The sequence below is a fragment of the Podarcis raffonei genome, chromosome 5, assembly GCF_027172205.1.
Source record: "Podarcis raffonei isolate rPodRaf1 chromosome 5, rPodRaf1.pri, whole genome shotgun sequence".
Lineage (NCBI taxonomy): Eukaryota > Metazoa > Chordata > Lepidosauria > Squamata > Lacertidae > Podarcis > Podarcis raffonei.
In genome coordinates, this window is record NC_070606.1 from 92,986,242 (window position 1) to 93,006,552 (window position 20,311).

Below are 20,311 nucleotides of genomic sequence, written 5' to 3' on the forward strand. Positions count from 1 at the left end.
CCCAGCCTGAGAAACAACAACAACAACTATAGGGAGGATTTAAGAAAACTGCACAAGTTGATAGCCAAGTATTGCTGGTACCCTAAGAACCCACCCAACCCAATGCCATGGGTGGTATTCAACTAACATGTCCCATTGGTATAAGGATTTCTGTTTGCAGGACAGGAATTCCCCCACCCCTCATGTGCCCCATACCCTCCCCAAATCTCTAGATCAGGCATAGGCAACCTTGGCCCTCCAGATGTTTTGGGACTATAATTCCCATCATCCCTGACAACTGGTCCTGTTAGCTAGGGATCATGGGAGTTGTAGTCCCAAAACAGCTGGAGGGCCGAGGTTGCCTATGCCTGCTCTAATTGGTTGGGGGAATCTCTAGAACAGATTTAAGGGGGCGCCAAGGGAGGAGAGGGGGGTAAATGTTTCCTTGTGCAATCAGGAATCCTTGCACTGATAGGATGTCTACAAATGGCTACTTGGAGACTGTCCCTTGTCTTGTTCTGAAACATTCCCATAGTTTGGGGAAATGCAAAACTGCATTTCCTGCTGCATTTACGCCCAGCTTGAGCTAAGCTTAATGAGAGCATTGTGAAGCTCTGGAAGGTGTTACCTACGTTGTTAGGCTGGCTTTCTTCCTCCATATCCGAAGAGTTGGAGAGTTCCTCAGCGCTGGATGGGATGGCTTCAAAATCCTCAAACGTATCAAGCGACGGCATCTGCCTGCTGGGCCAACCTTTGCAAAGAAGGAGAGCGTTTGGCATCAGCAGCTGGCATACTTTAGACAGAATATTGATGGCACTGCACAGCGTGAAAATCCAGCCTTTTAAAAAACAAATGAGCAGCTCTCTACCGGAGGAGACCCACTCAAAGAGGTTAATTTATTGCATCTGCATCACATCCCTTCCTCCAAGACGCTCGCTTGGAGCATCAGCACATCTTCAAAACTAACCTGCAAGGGAGCCAAGTGGATGCAAAGGGTTATTGGAAGTGAAGCACGGTGGTGAGGCCTGGGCATTCAGCATTATTGCTTCCACTCAATGGCCTCAAGAAGCTCCCAGTTAAAATCTCATCTGATCCTGACAAATAAGGACTATGGCATAGGGAACCGCCAACTGCCAGACCAGGACTGCACATTTCCATATCAATTGGTGACATTTTATTTAAAGCCATCATGGATATCGTTCAGCATTTTAGTGCCAATCCCTCCTAATATACACACTTTTTAAAAAACTCACTAATATTTTTGTATGTTCTTTTCACTATTATATGCATTTTACACACATTTTACCCTAGTATATACTTTATTTAGCTGAAGAACTGTGCTGTGAAGTTTGGAGAAGTGCAAATTCAGAGGCTCATGTATTGCGTTTCGGTTCATGCATTTTTGGGGGAATGTATGACTTAGGTAATTTTGCCCTTAAATGAGCATTGAATCGGATTTCTATCTCTCCGCTCCCCATCCTGACAGGAGCAGCGTGTGAAATTTGGCCCTCGGAGAAGCAAAGCTAAGTTGTGGAACTGACTGGAGTGGTGCAGATGCTTAAAACAATTCAGTTCAAAACAACAACATCCCACCTAAAAAGCGAGTGGGAACTTGCCTTCAAAATCTGCATTTCAACATACATCTCTAAAATCTGTCTCACAACGTTTCAGGATCAAATTATATGCTGGTTTCCAAGCTTGGTAAGACCCAGCCCTGTGGATTTACATTTTTTCCAGCAGAGCAAATCATGAAAGTTCGTTTTCATGATAATTTAGCTAGCATCATAAGGAGCATACTGTCTTACAGAGGAACATACGGTAAGTAACCTATGGTGGCTGATGGGGTGGAAAGCAGGGAGCCCACCAGTAGGTGGAGCCAGAGCCCATGATAGGCAGAGCCTCGTAATTCTAATTTTGCTTCCACCCTCCTCCCTGCAGAGTTCTTCAGTAGCAACACCAGCATCAGATTTAAGGCAGTGTGGGTGCCAAGCTGTGAGGTGCAAAATTTAGAAGATCCATAGTGGGAGAAGATCCATTTGGGGGCACCAAATGTTGACCTAGCACAGGGTGCCATATTGTGAAAGACTGGCAACACTGACGCTACAGAGGATGAAACTGAAAGCCAGGGTCACACTCTGGACTAATTGTAAAAAAGAAGGAGGACCAGCCTTCACTGTATGGCTCCCTCCTCTGAAGAAGACATCAGCATCAGCATCATTAAACATCATTTATAAATTGCTTCCTATAAGGCACCTGAAAGCAATTTGCAATAACATACAGTAGGCCCGAAACTCACCCAGGGGTTATGTTCTGGGGGTCCGCTCACAAAGGCAAAACTGCACAAAGTCAGGAAGACCCCACCCCACCCCCAAATCATTCACACATTTGTGCAACCATCCTTATCTGTGCGAAGGCACACTAAGCCTCACACAACCTTCCTAGAGGCCAGTAAGCAAGGCAGAGGACTTAAAAAGCTCTTTCCACACTGGGTTTTCCTGCTGCAGAAAGAGTATTAAAATCCTCCACCTCTCTTATCGGGCATAGCCCCCTCTGATGGGTTTTCCCCCAGCCTCCCGTCCTCTTTCTGTTTATTTCTTTATTTTTCTATGAAGTGCACAAGGCTGATATCATGTAAGTAAACAGCGTACAAGTTTTGGCCCTGCTGTATATAAAACAGTTACATATATTAAAAATCAGTTAAAACAACTGCATATAGAAAAACAATGTTTAACGATAGCAGCGCATGCATAAAATCAACCTCTATCCAAGAAAGAAACACGAGACAGAGATTTTATGAGGCTTGATGAAAGATGAGCATCTTCTGCAGGTGCTAGGAAGACATCAGATATGGTGCCTGTCTGATATGCAGTGGTGGGTAGGTGAAACCACACTAATGGCTCAATTCTGACAATGTAATAAGCACACTTCATGATAGGATGATACCTGCAAAGTGCTCTGTCCTGTGGGATGCAGTGATCAGCTGGGTATGGAGGGGGTGAGGCGATTTACAACCTACATTGAGATGTGTGTAGACTTCACCCCCATTTTCTCTCAAGACAGACGAATGCCAACAATAAGGGGGGAAGGGGAGCAGAAAGAGGGAGGTACAAGGGTGAACAAAGGATAAGCAGAAGCAAAATAAAACTAATGAGGATGGAGCAAAGAATTCCACTCTCAGCTGGAAGCAAGTAATTTTTTTAATTAAAAAAAAACATTTCAGGCACAAGACATCAGGAAGCTTCAGTGAAATGCTTGGGCATCACACCAGACTGTGTAAGCTCCCATTCATTTAGCAACAGGCTCCCATTCATTTTGGCAGAGCTGTGCACAGGAAAAACCCACAGTACATACTAGTAGCGCCCTTTGTCTTCAGATATGCTCTGAGCAGCACAGGCACTGCATCTCAAAACACATTTTGATTCCTATTTACCTGTCTGTGAAGCAGATCTAGGGACTGGCCTCGTAGAGCGAACAGCGCTGCATTTAGCTTGAGCCAAGAGGTTGCATTCAAAGGCATCTGTGACAGGAAGTAGGGTGTTTGTTTGGGTGCTAGTTGGGATCTCAGAAATGTCAGGCCGAACATGCAACCCCACCCAGAAGATTTTCCTTGCTAGTAATGCGATCGACGCTACGTACGCAAGATCGTCCCTTTGGATTAACCTGAAATTGGGACCAGCTCTCCTGTCAAGGACTGCACTCATACACATTTACTCTGACTAGACATATGCAGGATTTTGCTGCTGAGGATGAAGGCGGATGCAGCGTTTGAAGGATGAGTACCACAAGGATGGGCCATAGCTGAGGGGCAGACGGTCCCTGGCATCTCCAGGTAGGATTCAGAAAGAGACCCCTGCCTGAAAACTTGAAGAGCCACTGCCAGTCTGTGTAGACATTACTGAGCTACGTGGACCAATGGTCTGACTCACCGTAAGGCAACTTCCTACCAGGTTCTTCACTTACGGTGTGAACCTGATTTTGCAACTTGTGCTGCAGGAACACCTCACCAACAAACCGGATTGGCAAATCACGGCAAGGAGAACCAGCTGTGCATCAGATAAGCCTGCAAACCTTTTAATTTGCATTTTTAATTTGCATGTGTATCTGCTCATAGATACATTCATTCATTGCCTAATTAAAACAAAATTGCAAGCATTTAAACATCGCTTGCAAGACTGCTGCAGTGGGTGTTGATGGTATCATTGGCGCTAACCAGTCAGAGCTCACCACACCCAGCTTTTCCCTGGTTCAGACAGGTCTCTTCAAAGCTTGCCACAGGACAGAAACAAATATGCCTGGGTTTAGATGGCAGTAACAGGACGTACAAGCTACCTCCACCACTCATAATATTATGTGCCTGCCTTTGCGCTAAGTATCTGCCTATGATGGTGCAATCGGATGGATTTCTGCAACTTTGGGAATCCCAAAGTAACTAGGCCTTCTTTTATGGCCAGCTCACCATGCTAACAGAGGGCATGATCCAAAAAGAAAATAGGGCGCCCCAAATTTGCCTAAAACATCACAGTGGGAGCCTGGCTGCCCATGACGTTAGCCCAATGCAATGGGAGAACCCCACCCCTCTTTCCCAAGGGAACAGAAAACTTTAACCCTGTTTGACCTAGATAGGGGTATGGAACCTTTGGTCCTCCAGAGGTTAACTACAACTCCTGGCCTGGGGCTGATGGGAATGGTAGTCCAGATTCCTCATCTCAGGTCTGGATTAATTACCTACATGGCATGCGCTGAAAGAAGGGTGCCCACTGCTTTTGCCTCCCCTGGCATAAAAGGGGTAGGCCAAGTATACAAGGAGACCATTCATCGATGTTACATGATGGAGGGTGCATGCAGAGTACCATTGATACCAGAGCGATGCTCATTTTAGAGCCATTTAATAAAGGAAAGAAGGTTGAGGTGAAAAAGAGGTCTAGCTTACACCGGCATGCAGCAAAGGACACAGGAACCATCTAAACACGACCAACAGCAAACTCACGAGACAATTGAGGACATGCTTTCAAGAGAGAAATAATGGAACAGAAGAAACTGATGCAGCAATGAAGAAATGGCCGTAAACGGACTGCGCCAAGCCCACAGCTGTTGTTTTCACCAATGATGCTATGAGTACCGTTTAGCAGGATTGGGACCGTTGTGAATATATAGTACAGAAAGGGGCCAGTTTTAAAATCAAATGTACATCTGGGTCTCTTGAGCTTCCGCATTCAATCTGCATAAGAAGGGAAATGGAAAACAGTGGTTTAACCCTGCAATCCTGTGGTTCGTGGGAAACATCTGAAGGCAGCCCTGTTTAGGGGAGCTTTTAATACTGGATGAATCCTTTTAATATTCAAGCCGCCCAGAGTGGCTGGGGAAACCCAGCCAGATGGGCAGGGTATAAATAATTTTTTATTTTTATTATTATTAAATATCCCAATAGCCATCGGAAGCATTGCGTGTCTGAGAGGGAAGAGAGCGTGTCGAGTTGACTTTCTCATTCTCTTTGTTTCAGCCTCCAATATGCCCTAACTGGAACTTGTCAGGCAGGTCAGACATATGCATACAGGAAAGGATGATTAATTCCGAAACCAGAAAATGGGCTGATATGTTGACTCGAGAGTCCTTACAAACTCTCTCATATGTCATATGCCGGTGATGATGAAAGTATAGGCATTCCATGAAGGATAATCAAGGGACTGTCACCAAAATGGTCCATGCATCAAGTACCTTCGAAACCCAGAGGAGTTGGATCGCTTTTAATTTCATGCCTCTTGACTTTAACTGCAGGAACAAGGGGACCTGTGTGGAGTTTGCAGATAACAAGAATCGAAATATAGTTAGAGTTTCACCTGGCTCTCTTGGCATGGAAAAGAACAGGATTTGCAGCAGAGGGCAGTGGTTAGCTTATCTTAGCATACAACACAATCCTAATGTTTTTTAAAGTCAGCTTGTCGAGAGGTGGGGGTGGGAACATACTTGTGATTTGCAACAAAAGCACCAAAAACCTTGCTTTTTTTAAATAACTGTGATTCTGAAGGAAAGCAGAGAGCCCCTCCCCCCAATAATGGACTTGTATTACCACTCCTAATGCATATATGATGCCCACAGAGATGAGTTTGTGTCAACGTGAAAACTATACACACCTATCTGAGTATGATTACAAATCATTCTCTCTGACCATAGGCAACAACCCAGCAAGGGTGTCTACTATGGTTTTGAAAAGAACTCAAGTTGACAAATGTTACATTTCCCCACCGTAATATTATTTTTATCTACTCAGGTTTGTTCAGTGTTGATTTCACTGAAATAACTTTTCTATCTTGAAATAACTTTATGGAAATCCATCCCAAAATAACATCTGATATGCTGCAATAACCAAAAAGCATTCCATAGTGAGAAGCAAAAGAACATAACCTTCGCCCCCCCCTTCTCTATTATTATTATCATTATCATTAATCTCCCACCCACCCCCTTTGAAACACAGTTATAAGTCGGCATAGGGACTCAGGAAACAGCCCATCAGTGCTGAGCAAAGCCCTATTCTGAAAGGAGGGTCACTTCATGATTGACACAAAAGCTGACCAATCAGCAGTGTTCACATTCACTTTCTGCTCCAAACCAGAAAAGGGGTTCCTTCCCCCCAAAGAGCTCAGTCCAGGTGAGACAATAGCCCTTCTCTTAGAAGCACAGTTGAGTGCATTTCTGCAGCAGGCAGGCTTTGAAATTATGCCTGTCTGGTTGCACCCAGAGACTGAACCGTTCTGGCTTGCTTCACATCCTAGTGGTGCAACTCCATAGCGCACAATGTTTGGAGGGGGTCATGCACCTGACCCTTTCTGCTCTTTGCCTTGCAGAGCACACCACAGGTTCAGGCTTGCAAGGGTTTCCAAGCGCTGCCACATTTGCACCAACGTCGGCAGAGGAAGGAAGGCGGCGAAGTGTTAATGGGACTGTACCTTTGGTTAGAGCAGATGTGTTAGTTGTGGTGCTGATGGAGGAAGCTAGGGAAAAGCGGCGGGTTACATCTCTCTCTTTAGATTCTGGATCTGGGAGGACAGATAGAGTCAGGTCAAGGAAGGGTTAGAAGTGAGCGAGCGAGCAAGCAAACGAGGAGGAAGGAGGAGAACAACAACAACAACTAGGAGAAGGCTGGAGAAAGGTAGCTTGTTTCCATGGAAAACTGCAGCAAACCGTATCACAGTTCTGTTCAGGGCTTGTTGTATTAAAACATGCATTGCCTACGTGGCCAACGAGTCCCTGGGGGTTCTAACCCCACCCCCTGGTTTGCCATGGAGGGATGCAGGAGGTCATCAACGGCCTATTAATGACCAGATACAGAATGACAAAGTGGTAACTTGCCACCGTTTGCTTGTGGTCATTTGATAAACTGATCAGCTGCCCTGCCAAATGTTGCAACTCTTCCTTTCCTGAGATTTCTAATGAGGTGCTAAAGTGGCTGGGTGTGTAAATTCCTATCCACTAGCCAGGATAACAGAAACGACCGTTTTCTCGCACAATTACTGGCACACACTGTGTGTACGGAGATGAATGAATCTGTCCGTTTTGGTTTCTTTCCTTTTCTAATTTTTCTATCCTTTAGTTTGACCCATTTCTGCATAATTTTCCAGTAAAAAAGAAAAAGTCCAAACAAAACTCTTGAGTGCAGTTTTGTGTGCATTTCTCCTAACATATACATTTTTGTTTGCAACTTTGTCTTGATATTCGCAGTTTTGCAAGCGTCGTTCCTGAACACAAGGCTTTTATACACACATTGGGTCATATTCAACTGAATATTTCAGCAGGTGGGATCAAGCGGAATGACTCCTGTTTCCCAAAGGGACTTGTCCCTCTCCTAGCCCTGCATGTGCCCTAAACACCCTCCCCAAATCTGTTCCAGAGGGTTGGGAGAACCCTGCGTGGCGGCAGGAGGAGGGCACCAGAGGGATGGGAGAACTCCCCTAGGAAGAAAGGCTGCAGCGATCGCGACTTTTCAGTTTAGAGAAAAGGCGAGGGAGAGGTGACATGATTGTAGGAAATTATGCCTGGCGTGGAGAAAGTAGATAGAGGAAAAGGTTTGCTCCCTCTCGAACCACTAGAACTCGTAGACATCCACGTTGAAAGATTCAGGGCAGATTTTTAAAAGTACTTCTTTGCCCAGCGCATAGTCATGCTATGAAATTCGCTCTTACAAGAGGCAGTGATGACCATCAACTTGGATGGTTTTTGTTATGTACTGAGTTGAATAGGATTCAAAATGCAGCTGTCTGATTGGTCCTAGAACAATAGGATGCAGCTGTCTGATTGGTCCTAGAACAATAGGATTCAGAATGCAGCAGTCTGATTGGTCCTAGAACAATGGGATTCAGAATGCAGCAGTCTGATTGGTCCTAGAACAATAGGATTCAGAATGCAGCAGTCTGATTGGTCCACAGGAGCCACCCAATTCAGCTCCAGGTGGAAGTGAATCCGCAACCTGATTGGCCTACAGGAGAATCCCAGAATTAGCCAATCACGTGGGGCCCACTGTGTAAATAATGTATGTAAAGCAGATATTCTGGGGGACCTTCCATTCCTCCTCACCACTATGAGCTGAATAAAGAGCATGAAATCCACTCTCGACTCTGAGTATATTTTAGTTTTTAAAAAGGATTAGACAAATTCGTGGAGGAGGAAAGGGCTTTCATAGCAAGTAGCCATGATGGCTCTGCTCTGCTTCCCCAGTTGGACGCAGCAATGCTTCCAGATACCAGTTTCTGGAAGTCACAGGAAGGGAGAGGGCCGTTGTGCTTATGTTCTGCTTTGCTGGTTTCCAACAGGCATCTGGTTGGCTACTGTGAGAACAGGATGCTGGACTAGATGGGCCACTGGCCTGATGCAGCTATTCTTATGAGGAGAGGGGAGATTATTCCACTGGGCAAGCAGAGACACTTGGGCCAACAGAACAATCTCCTTAGCACTACTTTGAACACAATCTCTAACTTTCACTAACGTACGTCTTTCCCCCTCGTATATGACTTTCCATACCTATTTTTGGGGTTGGAGAACTGCCTCACAAAAGTTGGAGGTGCTCATGTTTTGTAGGAGAGTTGCATTTCAGTTCATGTAGGGCAGGAAGGGGAACCCGAGGTTCTCCAGATGTTTTGTTGGACTCCCCATTCCAATCCGCATGGTCAGTGGATGATGGGAGTTGTAACCCAACAACATCTGGACCATTTGGGTAAAATGGTTTCAGGTTTCATCCAATGCCAAGTCATTAACAGGTCACTGAATCCTGAATTCCTCTCATTTTTCACAACCAGAATCAGGAGTGCTCACAATGATCCGGAGCTCTGTTTTACACATACAACCATCTCCGAACTCTGATATGGCCCTTGCTTTGCAATTGAAGTGAGCTGGATTCATCTCTCAGAATAACTGACCATGTAAACAAGTGCTAGGAGTAGCAATCACAGTAAAAGATTACTTCTGAAAACAGTCAGCACTTGTGCCATCTGCATAGGCAGGGTCAGTTTGAAAGGAGATCACAGCAGGCAGTACTTTTTGTTAAACATGAGTGAAGCCCTATTAAATACATGAAGATGAGCACGACAGCCAAGATGATACATGTTGTAACACAGCTGCATGCAGGTTTCAAAATTTGCCAGCGGGAATGTTTGCTTTCTGGCCTTTCAAAGCTGATGAAGCACAAACTAACAAAAGAATCGGATGCAATGCGATTGCAGGCGATCCTGTTAGCACCAGTGCGTCTTCAAACATCTAAAGTTTCTAAACAAGCCATTTTCTCATGAGCATTAAGATGCTATCAAGTTTTATGCTGTAACACACTGAGCTGTGAGTTTGGAAATCTAGCTGGCGCAGAAGCCTGTACTGAAAACTCTAATGATTTATTTGTGCATGCAGGTGTGAGAGAGAAAATGAACGTCTGAAAGCAGTAAGCCTGCAAAATCAGTTCTGAGCAGGATCTTTAGAAGGTGATCAGCATTTTTTTCAAAATCAATGTGATCAGCAAAAGCAGGCCTACCTACACTACAGGTCTGTATCAGTTTCATGCCAGTTTAGTTGTTGTGGTTTCCCAGAAGCTTGGGCAGAGCAATCCTGGACGTGGTTTGATCATACAAAAGCATCCTTCCACTCAGCCCGGCTGAACTCTGCTGATGAAGGACCTATTGTGTCACTGAAATGTCAGCCTCTATGGCCTTTTGTCCTACTTTACAGTTCTTGGTTTGAAGGGCTGGCCAATCCAGAAGGGCTGGCCAGTCCAGTCCAGTTTATAGGTAATGACCCCTAAGAAGGGGGAAGAATGATGCCTTGAAATTGCTCATCAATAGTTAGTACCCGGAAAGCAGATGGAGCAGGCACTCAGTTCACCTGGTGACAACCTTGTCCAGGGTGAAATGTATTTTATTACTGTCTAGATGACAGGTCGCCTGATCGCAGCCTTGTCCACAGGCGCTCCATGAAAAAGCTGATCAACTGCAGGATTTGTGCAGCACGGCAAACGAACATCTTTGCAGTACCACCGCGAGGATTCATATTTACTGGCAACTTAAAAAGAGTTATTGTGCCAGCCCAGTATCTATGCAAGATCTTGAATACACTCCACATGCATATTTATACCTACACGTCTGGATTTAGTATCTGTTTGGAATGTTGGAAAGGCCAAATAGAAATTGGCTCGGGGTTTATTACAGGCCTTTGGCAAGAGTTCTGAAAATAAAATTTGTAGGCCAAGTTATTTCTGTCTCCCCTCCATCCTCCTTCACTGAGCCCTGTGTTTATCTACTGTCCAGTGAGCTCCCAGCACCAACCCACCATGTTTTGCCTCCCAAGGTAACTACGCTGGACAAAGTTCCACAGAATGAGGCCCAGGGGTTCAGTTCTTAGCTTGGGTAGCATCCTGCACTACCACCAGTGAAGCGCTGAAGCATCCGAGCTGCAAACTTTGCCTAGCACAGGAGATCCCTTGCTTAGATCTCTCAATGCCTTTTTAGCCACACGTTTATTTCCCCACTCTGGAATTTATATTCACGAAAAGCCAGCTAAAAGTGTCCTAAATCTGCCTTCAACAGCCTGGTGCTTTTCAGATGTTGCTGGACCACAACTCACATTGGCCTCAGCCGGCACACCTCTAAATAAATCCATTTTGATCAGAGGTCTGAGAGAGGAGGTTAATTCTCTCCCTACCCCCGTGACTTTTTTTGTGACTGAAATCAACCCCTCTCCCACCCAAAAAGCTGTTAATAGCCACATATAAGAGGAAGGCAAATGTCCGTGTTGTGCCTGCCTGTCTCTGTCCCCTCCTGTTGGAATACTAATACTAATACTAATACTAATACTAATACTAATACTAATAATTTATTTATACCCCACCCATCTGGCTGGGTTTTCCAGCCACTCCAGGCAGCTTCCAACAAAAGATTAAAAATACATTAAAACATCCGTCATTAAAAACTTCCCTAAACAGGGCTGCCTTCAGATGTCTTCTAAACATCAGATAGTTGCTTGTTTCCTTGACATCTGATGGGAGGGTGTTCCACAGGGCGGGCACCACTACCAAGAAGGCCCTCTTATGGTGCTCTTAAGTGGTGTTCTTAAGGCTTTAAAAAAAAGTATGTTGGGAGATCTGATCCTGCATCTCCCTTGAGATGGACCCTAAGTTGTGTACCTCATACAATGCCACACAATTGTACCTTGCAATGCCACCATGGAGGCTGGGCCATCACTTTTAGGGCAAAATGATGTGTTAGATTAGCTAAGTAGCTGGGAGATAGAGGGAGGGTCTTATTCTGGATCAGCCCCCCCTGCATATTTGTAATTTGCATCGGGGGGGACGGGACGATGACGACTCTCTCATTTGCATCAATGTGAGCTTCCTCTCCATATACAAACTAGAGGTACAGGGAGTTCAATACAGACTAGGAACACAGGAAGCTATCTTCATACTGACCAAGACCATTCCTAGAAGTTGGGTAGAGATTCCTACACTTCAGGGGGTTGGACTAGGTGCTCCTCAGGATCCCTTCCAACTCCACAATTCTAAGATTCTGTGGTCCACCTGGGCTCAGGATTGTCCATCCTGATTGGCAGTGATGTTCCAGGCTTTCAGACGGGGGTTTTCCCTGAAGATGCCAGGAATTGAACCTAGGGAACTTCTGCATGTACATCCGATGCTCTGCCACTGAGCTAGGCCCTTTCCATAGAGCTCCACTACCCCCATGCCAGAGTCCCAATCTGGACTGGGGTTTTAGGGTACACAGCTAATATAACATACGGTACGGCTTGCAAGTGGATCAAATACAAAAGCTCTAGTCTTGACTCGTATAGCAGTTGCTCCAGCTTTTTCTGCACCGTTTCTAGAACATCTCCAGGACATAAGAACAGCCCTGCTGGACCCAGCATCCTGTTCTCACAGTGGTCCACCAGGTGCCTGTGGGAAGCTCACAAGTAAAACCTGACTTGAACACAATAACACTCCGCTCGCAATTTCCAGCAATAGGTATTCAAAGGCTTATTGCCTCTGACAGTGAAGGTGGAACATGACTATCGTGGCTCACAGTCACGGGTGGATGTTAGGATATAGTTCAATTCCACCTTAAAAGGAACAGGCGTGACTGTTGTGTGTCACATGCCTGTTTACTTCCAGCACAGGCTTGCTGGGACCTTCCGTTTGTATATTGCTTTTGCTCTATTGCTGTGTGCTTGGACACGAAGGGAAGCAGACATGTTTTCCCCTTTGTTCCTGAACTATGCTGAAGAAACGCCTGTAAATAATGCTTACACATGTCTCTGTCCGCCACTTCCATTGTGAAGATTTATTCACTCTGCTGATAAAGCGTGCTCAAGTTTCTGAAGGCTTCTGAAGCTACGAGTCGCTGTTCCAAGGGATTGATGCTGTTCCAAGGGAGACCGGAGTTCACCCGGCTGCTGGCTGGGGGCTGGAGCCGCTGGGGGCTTGCCTGATGCCCCCGTCTCCCCGGCAGCATCCCAACAAGCCTTACACCTCCTAAATTCATCTAATCATCTTTTCAAACCATCCAAGTCGGTGACCATCACTACCTCTTGAGGGAGCAAATTCCATAGATTAACTTTACACTTTGTAAAGAAGCACTTCCGTTGGACAGCTCTAGGCTATAGTGTTATGAGAGACAACGGAAAACTTTTTTCTATTCATTTCCTCCCCTCCCCCCCCATGTATGGTTTCCTAGACCTCTACTGTGTCTCCTCTTACTGGTTTTTTCTCTTAACTAAAAATTTCCCCAAAAGTTGTAACCTTTCCTCATAGGGGAGACGCTCCAGCCCCTCCAGCGTTTTGGTTGCTCTTTCCAGCTCTTTAAAAAAGGAGGGAATTTGTTTAAAAGCTTGGGTTGCCGCTCCTCTTAACAGGCCTTTAACAGCAGCCTGACAACAGAAATTGAGAAGGCGAAGTTATTGTGCATGTCTGAGGCAGGTGAGTAAAACCAGGGAGTGCCCCCAGATTTGGTAATCCTTCGTACTATGGCGCCCTGAGCGAGGCCAAAAATTGGCACCCGCAAATGGATCGTCTCAATTTTGGATCTTCTCAGTTTTGCATCTTCTCGGCTCAGGGCCCTGCGGGGGGTGGGGAACCACCTGCACCATCCTAAATCCAGAGCTGCTACCTTTGAAAAACACCACCAAGTAGCTATCAAAAAGAAGAAGAAAACACTGAGGCTGTGTACACCCCCCTGTTCTCTCTGAATCCAGAGTGCTCCCATTGCTTTGAAGCCGCAATCCACATGTATCCTGTAGTTCCTTGAGAAATATTGCGTTTTGATGCATTTCCCTGCAAACTAGCTTCAATCCGATTTGGAGACGTAAGCCCTACGAAGACATCCGCATCCCTTCTCCACCCATTGGTGGTACAGACAGAAAAGTGGGCAATTTGGGGGAAATGTATCCTGCCGTACCGATTTGTGCAACAGCATGCAAATGCAGTTTGAAACGCAGCGTGGGGAAATGGCCTCACTGTGTTTTAAGCAGGTCATGTGAACACAGCCCGGGTGAAGCTAGGGGATGGGTACGACGGACGAGGACATTATGATGGGATGCGGTCACCCTTGCAGGGTGCGATGGATGACGTTATGGGATGGACACCGTGCTCGGGAGACGTGTGGCTGGCGATCAAGCGCTGCGAGTGGCGGTGGTTTTACCTTTGGGTGGAGCTCTGCGGTTGGAAAGACCTTGCAATGTGAACCGCTTTCTAGCAAGAGCTGAGCGCTCAAGATTAAGGCTGGTGGAATAATCAGCTAGGAGAAAGAGGCAGAGGGGAGAGAGAGGTGAGGCAGGGCAGAGGGGTCAGCCTCGCAGCTTGTGGAGAGAGCAAAGTTAAGAGCTTGTGGAAAGGGGGAGGTGATTAAAAAGTTGGAACGCTTGGCCAGCCGTGAGCTTGCGCGGCAAGGGACTAGCTGGGAAGGTGGCTGTGGAAACAAGGAAGCAAACTAGCTGAGCCAAACATCCTTCTTGTTATGCAAGGGATAGATTTGACTAGCTAGGTTTCACCTGGGAGCAAAATGGAGAAGGCGGGAAGGTGCTTTGTGGGGAGGGAGGGAACACACAGTTCCAAAAGGAAGACAAGTCAGCAGGAAAGTAGGTGAAAAGTGAATAGTTAAAAAAGACCAAAAAAAACCCTAGTGTCCACAAAACACCCAAGGCTGCTCACGGAATTATGGACCATTGAGTGGAACCCTTTAAAGCATCAAGGCCACATTCCCTTGCTGGCAACCATCCAGGGTGGGCGGAGCCAGAATCAAAAGTGGGTGGAGCAATGGGTGTGGCTCTTACCCTTGTGCAGTAGACCACACTAAAGCCAGAGGTTTCTGCAAACGATCACACCTCTCCATCCTCCAACCAGGCAAGCAACAGGCATAGTCACAGTTACTTGAGGAGTAGGGTTGGTGAGGGTTATAGCTTGGGGGAGAATCTTTAGGGCCTGAGGTTCCCCATTCCCAATGCAGGGATTGTTCTGAAATAGGGCTTCCAGTGTAACAATATGAGCTGCATGTCAAGTATGACGGTGAAAGCCCTCCTTCATGATGCGCTCACCAGCAGCCATGACCAAGCAAAGCTGTCTCCTTGCAGGTGCCCCTGGCGCAGGAAATCCTCCCAAAGTATTATTTATTTTTACAGATGTTTGAGTGACTTTTCACAATGCTACTTACAAAAAATAATATTGTGCTGAAAGAAAAAATCACGGGGAAAACTCAATACCAAAAAAAGAAGAAGAAGAAGAATCTGTCAACTGAAATCAAGATAAATATCTACAAATCTGTATAACCACAGTGTCCATGTTGTACGCTTCTGCATACAAAAAGGTTGAAGAAGAAGAAGAGTTTGGATTTGATATCCCGCCTTTCACTCCCCTTAAGGAGTCTCAAAGCGGCTAACAATCTCCTTTTCCCTTCCTCCCTCACAACAAACACTCTGTGAGGTGAGTGAGACTGAGAGACTTCAGAGAAGTGTGACTGGCCCAAGGTCACCCAGCAGCTGCATGTGGAGGAGCGGGGAAGCGAACCTGGTTCACCAGATTACGAGTCCACTGCTCTTAACCACTACACCACACTGGTGTTAGCATTTCACTCCTCCCATTGCAAGGATCACCTGATTCTTGTTTATTTTCTGTTCCGTGAGAAAGGAAGCTAGTCTGTGTGACTTCTGTCTCTGGTACTATTGTACTTTTTCTTTCTGCTCTGTCTTGCGACAAGATGGGATGTCTGTATGAGGGCTGCTCCTCTCATATGTGTTTGTTATGTTCTTTAATCTGTAATTAGTAGAAATAAAGTAGGTATGCCCAGATACCTCCTCATCTCCGTCTGAGCTGCTTTTACTCTGCTATACCGGGTGCTCACAAGACAGCAGCTGTGAGTCCCAGAACCCCAGGACTCCTTCCCAGGAATGCTGCATAGCTGTTCCAGTGCCGGAGGAGGCCGTGGGGCCTGCAGGAGTGTTAATAATAATAATTATTAACTTCTTATCTCATTATACATATAACTTCTTATCTCATTATACATGACAAAGCCATTTTTCACCTTCTCACCCCTTGCTTTTTCCTGTAAGACCTATTGCAGTCGTTAAGAGTCGTCAACAGGCTCATCACAGCTATCTGCCAATCACCCATTCCCACCACCCTTCTGAGTAATACCCCTCCCCACCTTCTCACTCTATAGAGGGATCTGGCAACTTCTGTTTCAGTGTATCTGAAGAAGTGTGCATGCACACGAAAGCTCATACCAAGAACTAACTTAGTTGGTCTTTAAGGTGCTACTGGAAGGAAAAAAAAATTTTGTTTTAATAATAATGATAATTTATTATTTATACCCCACCCATCTGGCTGGGTTTCCCTAGCCACTCTGGGCGGCTTCCAACAAATATTAAAACACAGTGGTCTGTTAAACATTAAAAGCTTCCCTAAACAGGGCTGCCTTCAGATGTCTTCTAAAAGTCAGGTAGTTGTTCTTCTCTTTGACATCTGGTGGGTGTTCCATTAGCTGGCCCCCTTTGGGAGGCTGGTTGCCTTTGACTGCTGGCAAAAGAAGATCAAGGATCTGCTCTGGCTAACCTGACTTGCTCATACATTTGAGACACGGGGTTTTCTGGGTCGTAGTGGGGATCTCCATGTAATTTAACCATAAACTCTCCCCTCCCCGAGAAATGCTTTCTACCTTGAAATCTGAAATGGCGTTGCCAGCAGCAGGGTCAACGACGAGGCACAGGAGCAGCATCAACAGACAACAACGGCAATGAAGGGGTAGAACAGGAATGAGGAACCTGTGCTCTTCCCTCCGTCCCCCAGATGTTGAACTCTGGCTTTCATGCTGGCTGGGGCTGATGAGAGATGGAAGGGCCACAGGTTCTGCATTCCAGGGGGAAAAGTGGGGTCCATTGAAGGTGTCTTGCCCAAGCCCCCCCCCATATCCTGGAGTCAGCACTGCCTGGCAATACTATCTTGGGGAGCCATAAAGCAACTATAACCAAAACGCCATGGCCCATCCTTGTTTTTCTGCAAGAGATGAGTCATCTAGGTTAGCTCATGCCAGAGTGCCATCATTTGCACACTAATTTACCCCCCCTTTTTTTTAAAGAAACATATTGCTTTTCCTTATGACACACCTGTGAACTAGGTTCAAGCTTTTCACGACTTTTTGCAGAATTTCAGCCACAAAATGACTGAGGATCCCTGACATGAACATGAAATTAAATCCCAATTCAGCCAGCAGAGGGTGCATCAGAGGGTGCACACAAACTATTGGACGGGTGGTTTGAAAAATACCGCTAACACTGTGGAGCAGCTCTCCTGCTATTCAAATTGTCTGGAATCTGCTACTTGGCAAGACTGACCAAACCTCAAACGGCTGAAACTGCTAGCTTACTAAATGCATAATGTGTAGCCTGATATTTTGAAAAATCCTAAGGTAACAGCACTCTTGCTCTCCAAATCTACAGAATGCTTCAGATGAATGGAATTGCAGTACATGTTTTTCACTGGAGAATGAATGAAGAATTCACACGACCACACGGTGAGTGGTTTGCCTTGTGCCCTCTCCCCGCATAACAGCATTTGCAAAACAAGTTGCTGTAAACTAGAGAAATGTTTGCCTGATATAAACTTTCCACCATGCAAATGAGCTGCCAGTTGAATTCAGATTCTGCTCCCTTGGCACCTCCAGCTAAAAGGCTGTTCAGCTAGCTTCAGAAGTCCTCTATCTGAGGTCCTGAGGAACCACTGCTAGTCAGGGGAGACAATACTGTTGAGATAATACAGAGCATCAGTCGATTGAGTTGCTGTCAAAGCTATGTATGGCCCCTGTGTCAAAATTGTAACCATTCAGGGAGTAGCGTTAGCTCAGTAGCAGAGCACAGAAGGCCACAGGTTTGATCCTCAGCAACTCCAGTTAAAAAGCGCCTTGAGTGGGAAAGCCTGCCTGCATACAATGTGACATGAAAGTCCAGCACTATGTGCCCAAGCCACCGCTGGATTTTGCACTCATCACTTGATGTTCCAAGTGATAGAAGTCCCAAGCATCATGCAATCAAGTGATAAGAGATGAAAGGATGTCCTGTCCATTCTTGTGTGAAGTGGCCCAGCACTTTGCATAACAGCCAAGGCAAGTTCAGTAAAGGCTCATTCACACTTCTTGTCCTGCAACTTCCCCCAAGAGCAATCGACAATTCAAGTTTTCTTTGGATTGATGCTTGCTCTGATTTAGCACCAAAGAGTGGGTTTCCCCTGGGAAAGGAGCAGGTCAAGTGGAAAACCACTTGAACCCGTGCTTTCTAGGCATGGGACAAGCAGAAGTGAGGGCAAGCCCTGTGTTGTCATTCAAATGTGTTTCCAGAAATCCCTGTGTGTGTTGTGCCTGCAAAGTGTGGATCAGGACCAGAAGGCACCCTGCAGTTCATGCAGGTCACTTTGAAGCCCAAATTTCTGCCCTCTTGTCAAACTGCTGGTGTGGGAAAGGAGAAATTTGCAGAGGGAAATGGCATGCGCACCATCTCCTCTAGGTTTCTGCCTTAGAGTTCTTCCGTCTCTGCACTGCCTACCTCTTTTTTGTCTGGCGTTGGGGCTGATGTTCCTGTCCCGGTTATTGGACATTTCCAGGCTTGAGAGCTCAGATTTGTTCTCGCACAAACTCATGGACTTCCTGCCGTACCTTTAGAGACAAAAGAAATGCAACAAGCGTTGTTAAAATAGGCACTAAAAGGGCATCAATGTGCAATGGTGCATTGAGGCGATTTCTAGACTTTGGACTTTGTGCTCTTATAGGGAGGGTCCTTTCCAGAGTGTCGTGTTTCTGTTATTCCACTTGCTTCAACATGCCCTGTTACATCTGGGGGCCCTCCTGCCCAGGTCCTCTGCCCTAAAGCCCAGCCCTCATGGCACCATCAGAGATGGTCCTCTTGTTGCAGTTTCGCCATCTCACCATGAATGTCAACCCAGTTAAAAACCTTCCTGTCAGAGTGAGCTTTGGACTGTAAAAATGTACAATGAGAGATGGAAGATAATTTGCTGGGCATATAATGAGCATGGTAATATAAACAAGCGCAGCAAGCCAGGCTCAGTCATCTGTGGACCAAACAACTAGATAAGAAACCATTCACAAAATTAGCAGATTGCACTAGCGGATGGGGAAGAAATTTGGGTTTAGTTCAGATTTTAATGCAAACTTCCCTAAGTCCAATTTTTTTGATACAGTACACGAACTGGAATGAAGCTATCCTTTGAAATTTGCACCTCTCCAAATCTTGCAATGCAAAACTTATCCAACCAATAAGGTGTACAAAAAACGCATATATTAGAGGAAAGTGTGACTTTAAAAATGCACATATAAATGAAAATGGCATACCCAAATGTATTAAATAAGGGAGATTGCTTGCAAAAATGTGAAGACAAGGAGATACATGCATGAAAATGCTGACAATTTTTCATGAGGTTTGGTTTTTTTTAAGTAGGTTTGCCATATGTCAAATCAGCAAAATGTCAGGGGAAACACTAATATACAGCAGGGGAAAAACCGGATGGGAAAAGCAGCGGAAACAGCTCAAAAAGATGTTAGGGTTGGGTTTCCTTAAAAAAACTCAACAACTTCGCGGGTGTCAGGAATTTTACTTTTTGAAATATGGCAACTCTATTGTTAACTGGGACGCGGGTGGCACTGTGGGTTAAACCACAGAGCCTAGGACGTGCCGATCAGAAGGTCAGCAGTTCGAATCCCCGTGACGGGGTGAACTCCCATTGCTCGGTCCCTGCTCCTGCCAACCTAGCAGTTCGAAAGCACATCAAAGTGCAAGTAGATAAATAGGTACTGCTCAGGCGGGAAGGTAAACGGCGTTCACCAGAAGCTGCTTAGTCATGCTGGCCACATGACCCGGAAGCTGTACGCCGGCTCCCTTGGCCAATAAAGCGAGATGAGCACCGCAACCCCAGAGTCGGTCATGACTGGACCTAATGGTCAGGGGTCCCTTTACCTTTATTGTTAACTGATGTGCCAAACTGAACTTAAATCTGGAGAAACGAGAGAAACTTAAATTGGCATATTTGCCCATCTCTATTGCCTCCCTCTGGGAACTACAGGCTGCATGATTTTTTCGTGAAAGGGAATGAATGTTTAAAATAGTTTAAACATATAGTGCAGAGATACCAGAAACGCAGCCAGCCTTCTGGAACATGCATCCATTATACTGCTTTACAAACTGCAGGGCTCAAATGCCAGCGGTGCTCTCAGCAGAGTGCAGGATGCGCAAATCAACAGCAGTTACTGCTTCGGAGTTAAAGGAAAACCCCCCTACTACTGAACTGCTCACACAGGCAGTTTGGCTCACTCATGCCCAA

General features: G+C 45.8%; 1 protein-coding gene and 1 long non-coding RNA gene across 13 annotated transcripts in view; one reads left to right on the forward strand and one right to left on the reverse strand.

Annotated features, from left to right (window-relative positions):
• Positions 1–1,279, forward strand: part of LOC128414822 (uncharacterized) — a 34,536-nt gene extending 33,257 nt beyond the window's left edge. The window contains exon 2 of the long non-coding RNA XR_008330742.1: positions 620–1,279. This is a non-coding gene — a long non-coding RNA (uncharacterized LOC128414822). The remainder of the gene's footprint in view (positions 1–619) is intronic.
• MCF2L2 (MCF.2 cell line derived transforming sequence-like 2) overlaps positions 1–20,311 on the reverse strand; it is a 228,299-nt gene that overhangs the window by 7,119 nt on the left and 200,869 nt on the right. For 6 of the 12 annotated variants that reach the window (XR_008330737.1, XM_053390639.1, XM_053390638.1 and 3 more), the window contains exons 26-31: positions 18,523–18,632; positions 14,136–14,231; positions 6,924–7,013; positions 5,695–5,766; positions 3,410–3,496; positions 612–730 (exon numbers count right to left, since the gene is read on the reverse strand). Coding sequence is in view for 11 of the 12 variants with exons in the window: in XM_053390639.1 (XP_053246614.1) it covers positions 612–730; positions 3,410–3,496; positions 5,695–5,766; positions 6,924–7,013; positions 14,136–14,231; positions 18,523–18,632 (574 nt within the window). In the remaining variant the exon portion in view is untranslated. The remainder of the gene's footprint in view (positions 1–611; positions 731–3,409; positions 3,497–5,694; positions 5,767–6,923; positions 7,014–14,135; positions 14,232–18,522; positions 18,633–20,311) is intronic. The other 6 variants (XM_053390645.1, XM_053390643.1, XM_053390647.1 and 3 more) reach the window with 6 other exon arrangements.